General features: G+C 33.3%; 1 protein-coding gene and 1 pseudogene across 1 annotated transcript; both read right to left on the bottom strand.

The window, feature by feature from the left end:
* Positions 1-309: 309 nt before the first annotated feature.
* Positions 310-1,980, bottom strand: LOC112778129 (BES1/BZR1 homolog protein 2-like; annotated as a pseudogene).
* A 2,681-nt stretch (positions 1,981-4,661) lies between these two features.
* On the bottom strand, positions 4,662-6,700 carry LOC112779367 (galactinol synthase 1). The gene is made up of 3 exons (XM_025823606.2): positions 6,258-6,700; positions 5,598-6,056; positions 4,662-5,084 (listed from the first exon to the last, which is right to left on the bottom strand). Exons 1-3 carry the CDS (start codon positions 6,594-6,596, stop codon positions 4,887-4,889), a joined length of 996 nt encoding a protein of 331 aa, XP_025679391.1. The 5' UTR covers positions 6,597-6,700; the 3' UTR covers positions 4,662-4,886.
* Positions 6,701-7,076: the final 376 nt, after the last annotated feature.

The raw sequence follows: 7,076 nt of genomic DNA, 5'->3' as shown, positions 1-7,076 counted from the left end.
ATTTAAAAATACAAAATTAAATTAATTGAATTTTAAATTTTTCTAAATTTAAAAGGGTCATTTATTTTTTGTCAAATATAAAAATCAGAATATTTAGATTTTTTGTAAAATTGAATAAAATTATTTTTATTTTTTAATAAATTATAAAAATATTTTAGCAAAGATAATAATATGATATATTTTTTAAATAAATAAATGTTAATATAGATCATATATTTTATGTGTCGTATTTTGTTTTGTTCACATTTTTATTATATTGGTAAGCATAATTTTATTGTTGTAACAAAGCAAACACAAAAAAGAAAAAAGAAAGAGAAAAAGAAACACCATATATATGTTGTATATAAAATACATGTGCACACTAATACGATGCAGCATTTTGTTATTCATTAATCTTGTATCTAGTTCGACGAGTAAATCTCCAAAATGGTCCTTCAGATTGAGCCCGTACACCAATATTACCCCTGACTTTTAAAATGCTTTAATTGTACCCTTCAAAATGAGCTCCGTGCAAAATCTTGGTCCTTCCACCCATTTCCGGCGTGACTCAGCAGCCGAAGCACTGAGCTGGTGGTTTGTGGTCCACGTAGGCAGCCTTAAACGACGCCGTTTTGCCTGGAGGTAGCCCTAAACATTATTTTCAACATCAGGCCTTTCCACAGCCTAGAGTAAGTTACAACTCATCCACTCCCACCTCATGTATCCTCTCACCTCCCATGGCTTCACTCTACCATTCTCAAAGTCAAAATTCGATGGTCTTCCTCTCTCTGCAGCCTGGCCCCATTGCATGCCTTTATTCATATCCATGGAACCCTGGGCCCTGGGGAGTGATCTGCTGGCAGCATTGCTGGTTTCCCAAGGTTAAATGTAGGCGATGAAAGAGCAGCCGAGGCAGTCGTTGTCTGAAAACTAATCCAGCGACCGGAGTCCACAATGGAAGCATCATATTCATCGCACTCAGGAATGGTAGAAGTAGCCAATTGGTGGCGGCAGGAGGGGCTGGATGGGGCGGATACCGTGAAGAGAGGATGGCAGAACGAATTAAGAGAGGAGACATTGGAGAGGGATTCGAAATTCGCCTTTAGAACCCCTGGAGGTTGGGGAAGTAAGAGGAGGAAGGTTTGTGGGGATGGAGGTGATGTTATGAATGAATGGTCGGAGGAATGAAGAGGGGTTTTGAAGGTTGGGATCAATGCGAGAGGGGCTGGAGAATGATGAGGAAGTTGGGCTAGCATGGTAGGAAAGAACAGGGCTTGGGAACGCTGATGACTGTGGGCTTGGCTGTAGTGAAGAACAACCACTCATGTTCGCTGGAGTTCCTCCAATCTCACCTTGCAGCCTCTTGCATCCCTGTCATCAAAACACAGATCTCAATCAAGATTTCTAGGGTGAAACTAACGGAACATAATCAATCATCTAGAACTATCACAATGACACCTGATCTCAGATTAACACTACAAAAGCTAGTTAGATCGCAAGCCTCCATGATCAAATCAACTTTTTAGCAAGATTAGAAAACGGATCAACAAAGCAAGTAAGAAAGAGCAAGTAGATCTGAGAGAAAGAGAAGTAGAAGAAGAAACCTTGCGGTAGGTAGTATCGTCCTCTTCTTAACAAGCAATGGAAGTACCCTCCAAGCTGCCTACGTGGACCACAAACCGCCAGCTCAGCGCTCCGTCTGCTGAGTCACGCCGGAAATGGGTGGAAGGACCAGGATTTCGCACGGAGCTCAATCTTAAGGGTGCAATTAGAGCATTTTAAAAGTCAGGGATAACATTGGTGCACGAAATCAATCTGAGGGATCATTTTGGAGATTTACTCCTAGTTCGACAAAAAACCATGCTTATGAGTATTTTAATGTAAGTAATCAATAGTTTTTCACAATAGAGACAAATTTGGTAATATCAGAAAAGGCTATACAAGGATGATTTTTGTAGTAAGGATGGACAAACGACTACACCAGTGGAACAATCTTCTCATTGGGGCGGAGGTTTTGAAGTCTAGCAAAAATAAACATAAGTGAGCAAGACATGAAAATGGGATTTGGATTCTCTAAAGTTTGAATTTCACTTTAGAGAGTAAAGTGTGATCTCTTATAATTTATTTTATAGATGAAATTAAAAATAAATATAAAAAAATTTATTTAAAAATAAAAAATTATACTTTACCCTCTAAAATACAAATTTAAAATTTAGAGGTTAAATTAAAAAAAATGAAGGCAATTGATCCGGCGGGTCAATGTAACAATCCGCGCTTTTTCACACGTGGATTGACAGCACGCTGAATCATAATAGGAACAACTGCAGAAAAGCCTTCTAAAAGAGCTTCAACCAAGGCTCAAACCTTGAACCTTCAAGGTATTATGGCCTTAAAGCCTTATTGATTATCAATGCACTAGGTGTTTCTTTATTAATTATTATACTGTATGCAAATAATTATATATAACACAAGCATTATCACTAGCTACCTGCTGCCGTGCATACTTTTATACTATTCATTGCACATAATTATTATAATTTTATCATCTCTATAATTATACAAAAGTAAATAAATTAAAATTTATATATAATTTAACAATACTGTAAAAGAAATTTAACTAAAAATTACTAAGAAAATAATTTTTTTTTTATATTTACAATGCATTGAATATATTAAAAATTTAAAAATTTTTTATTATTATACTTTTAACCTCTAAGTTTAGAATACAAATTAACTAAATTCATAATTTAATTAATTTTAAATGATGTAAAATATTATTTTTATTATTCAATAATAACGTATTTTTTATTTTATTAAAACTTCTATGTATTTATTTTATTATTATCAATTTAAATAGTTCTGTCAATAATTCAACGGTTAAATTATTAGTCCAGTAACTTAATAGTTTAACCGAATTAATTGTCAATTCAGTTTTAATAACTATGTAATTTGTTTTTATATTTTTTAAAATTTATATATATAAATTAATAAATTTTATTTATTAAAAATAATTTAATATTTATACTAACTAAGTAATAACTAAAAATATTAAAAATTAATATACCTGAAATTTTTGTTCTCTGAAATTTTGAAACCTCTAATTACGGGTGAATTGACCAATTAGTCCGACTCTATATATAGTGGGCATTGGGTTTGGACATACGTAGAAGGTAGAACTCTAGTAATGATTTTTATTTTTTCATTTCATTTATTTATTTGTCTTTTCCTTATATTTATTAGTTAACCAAAACATGACAATGATGGTGCTTAACAAATCTATTACACCCTAATAACACGGTCATAATGCTGGTCAACACGCCTTCTACCTTCCACATGTCACTCTCTGATTCATCAATCACAAAGTAATTACTTGATTCATCTTTTTTTTCATGGGAGATATTCTTCTATAAGAGAAAGTATGATGAGTCAATGGAATATCTGTACAATGTGTACAATGGAGGTTTATTGACTATTAGAGATATAATCATTAGTATTATCTATTCTCATCAGCTGAAATTTTTGGGATGAGTGGTATTATGACATGGTATTAGAACTCTAGATTCGAAATGTCAAGAATTCGATTCTTGGTAAACCCGAAAATCAATTTAAGTTTTTGGGAAGATGTTTATTATCCCTAGTACTCGGATGTGGGATGTTCATTTTGTAACTCATATATCCCATTGTACACATTGTACAAATAAGTCATTATCTCCCTAGTAGGATTCGGTTTAATAAAGTTACCTTAAAACACTTTTTTTTAAGATGTTTAAGTGTTAAATTATGATTGGATGTATTTAATAAACCGGTTTAATAATTAAATGATTAAAAACAAAAAAAAAAAACCCCAATCTTTATAATAACATTAATAAACCTATTTTTTAGACCATAATTATTAGATCTGATTCAATTTGAATCATTTATATAAACGGATCGGGTTTAATTGTGCATTGAAACGATCTAATTTATAATAACATCAATAAACCTAATTTTTACTATAATCTAATCATATGCTCACATTAATTAGTATATTCAATTTCTTATGCACTGCATGAACGATCGTTTGAATAGTTAAATTTAATTAGCTGAGAAATTAAAATAGTTTTACAACGGTCTTCTCTTGTATGTATATTGATTGTCGAGGGACTCTCAATTGAAATGATTCCTCTGAAGTAGAATTCTGCCACTCTTTTGATGTGTTTTGCCTTATATAAGAGCAAAAAATTTTTCAGCCTAAACAACTAATTAAAGTCTAACAAAATCCTAGATATTGTCCCTTCTCCAGCAGAAATCATTCCTCTTCTTTTCCCTAAGAGAATATCCTGTATAATAAACCCCACAATACGAAATTATACACAGTCATATTTAACCATGCTATATACACTTCATAATCATAATTATGTGGTTTCAACAATAAGTACATGCCTTATTGTCACTCGAATAAAGCGATTAACACAAGATGGTTCACTCGAATAAAATTATGTTTTTTTTTTCTTTCTTTTAAACATGATTCGATTCAGATTGCGTAAATTCGATCGAATCAAACTGAATTTAATAATTATAATGTAGACAATTGAGTTTATTATTTGTTGTTATAATGAACTGATTTTGATCTGGTTTATTAAAAAATAAATTATTAACCGATTTAATAAAAATATCCAATAATAACATAACACATGTAAACATTAAAAAAAAAAGATATTTTTAGTGTCTTTATTAAAGTAGTCTTCTTTTTTCATACAACATTGCCCAAAAATATTACAATGGCAACAAAAATCACACTTACGGAAGCAAAATAGACAAAACTGAAGAACAAAAAAATTACAAATGATGTAGAGCTCGCTTAAGCTCTGCTATTTCCAATGCTAAAAGAACTTCCCTTTTGTTTTGTTGTAGCTGAAGGCGCTCAATTAAGCCGCAGAGGGTGCAGCTATATAGTGAAGTTGATGAGCAGCCTCCGATAAAGCCCCAACAAAGGGGTCCACATCTGGCTTCTTGTAGTCAAGCGAAGAGTCATTATATATATCCCACCACTTCTGTACCAGCTTCTTTATGTCCTCTCTCTGCATATTCTCTTCCTTTCCTGTGTACCTCCATGGCTTTGAACCCTGAAACAAAATAAACTAATCATGAGTTCACACAATTCTACCAAATTAATTATAAAAAAAAAACCGAGATAAAAGAAAAGAGTTTTGTCAATGCCATTGTCTTCAATGTCCTAAATGTGAAGAAAAAAAAGGGTAAATTAATATTTATTTAGTTCATGTTCAATATCTATTTTTTTTTTCTATTTTTATTCTAAAATAATTAAAATATATAAAACTATAAATCTGATACCATCCCTAATTTTTCATAACCTTATTTAATGTATTTTTTAAAATTCTATTTCGTAATTCAATGTAATTGTATAACAAAATGTAATTTAAAAAAATTGCTAAGAACCAATATTTTTAATAAAAAGATTTAATTAGTATTAGTAATGTAACGCAAAAATAAACAAATAAAATTCAAAGCTGAATTAAACATGTCGACAGAAAAATAAAATGAATTGTATACAATAACAATCAACCACAAATCCAAGAAGCGAGCGATGAGAATTACACAGAATCTGATGCACATACCGCAGCACAATAGTGGACAACCTTAACTTTTTGAAGGTCCACATTCTGAGGGTGACGCCAGAGCATAGCAAGGACAAGGTTGTAGTCCAAAGGAATTGGCTTATAAATGTTCCTGAAATACATATTAAGAAAATCCTGCTCGGCAAACGGGGTAGGCGTGGTGACTTGAAGTGTTGCGAGCAAGTGATGGTAGGTTTGAATGCTAGGCTCAAACACAAACATGCCAGCGTTGAAGTAAAGGGAAGGTGGTTGGCCCAACTCCTTAATTGGCCACTTCACTTTCTCAGGGCACTGTTGACAGTAACCGATCTTGTATTGTGGTGTGTGGCTCCATGTCTTCTCGCAAAAGCAGTCCATCACAGCGTACAAGTTTCCATCAGGAACATCAAACAGCTCGTCAATGTTTTCGTAAACTTGAATGTCTCCGTCCAAGTAAATCATCTTCTTGTATTCAATAAACTGTAACATCATCATCAACAAACCCTCAGTACTTAGGAAAATGTTAAATTCACTTAAATGAAAATTTTCTTAGGATTTTTTATTCACAGCTCTTTTTGGATATCAAATTATCAGGTAGTTCTCTATGTATTTTTTAATTAAAAGTGTTGACTCTCTTTATTTAACGTATAGGATCTAGAAAATGAACGTATAAAAACTTACCTCCCAAATACGTAGTTTGGAGTAGTTGATGACGTAGTAGGCCATGGCAAACTGTGTGTGGTTCTCAGGTGGATAAAGAGGTTCGATCTCACGAAGAATGCACCCTTGAGACTCCAATATCCTACGGTGCTCTTCTGGTACATCAGGTAGAACAGCGACCACCAATGGGTACGCACTCTTCACCTTCCTCAACCCTTTTGCCAAACCCACCACACCTTTCACGTAATCACCGTTCCCTGCCAGGAACGTCACGTACGCACAACTCGGAACACTCGCCTGTTTCGTGATCCCTGCCGCACCGGATTTCACACTGCCCTGAACTAGTTCTGGGGGAGCCATGTGTAACTAATTGGAGAGAACAATGAAACAGAAAGAGAGCACTGCACAACAATATTTTGTTTTCAGGTTGATTGTCAACTCTTTCCGAGCATGTTCGGAGGAGGGAGGGTGTATATATAGAACAACGAAATGGGTTATACGGTTATACCGTTGTTTGTTGTGATGTGAACACGTGTGTTGTTGGATGATCCAACGGTTGAGTAATTATGGCTTTTGAGAATGTTCCGGAGAAGAGTCCCTGTTGAGAAATTGGAATAGATTCATGGAAGACACTAGAAGGTACTGCATTGTTTATTTATTACCATGCAAGTTGGCAATTCGCGAAAATTTTATTGTAGTAGCTAGGGGAAGAAAACAATACAACAATCCCTTGCTAAATTAACAATTAGCTTTTTTTTTTTTTTTTCTTTTCACTTGAATGATGAATCACATGTATATAGCTGTTTATTACATTTTATTGAATCGAAGTTTATATTCTAT

Source organism: Arachis hypogaea, chromosome 19, assembly GCF_003086295.3.
Source record: "Arachis hypogaea cultivar Tifrunner chromosome 19, arahy.Tifrunner.gnm2.J5K5, whole genome shotgun sequence".
NCBI lineage: Eukaryota > Viridiplantae > Streptophyta > Magnoliopsida > Fabales > Fabaceae > Arachis > Arachis hypogaea.
This window is presented reverse-complemented; position numbering and strand designations above follow the sequence as displayed.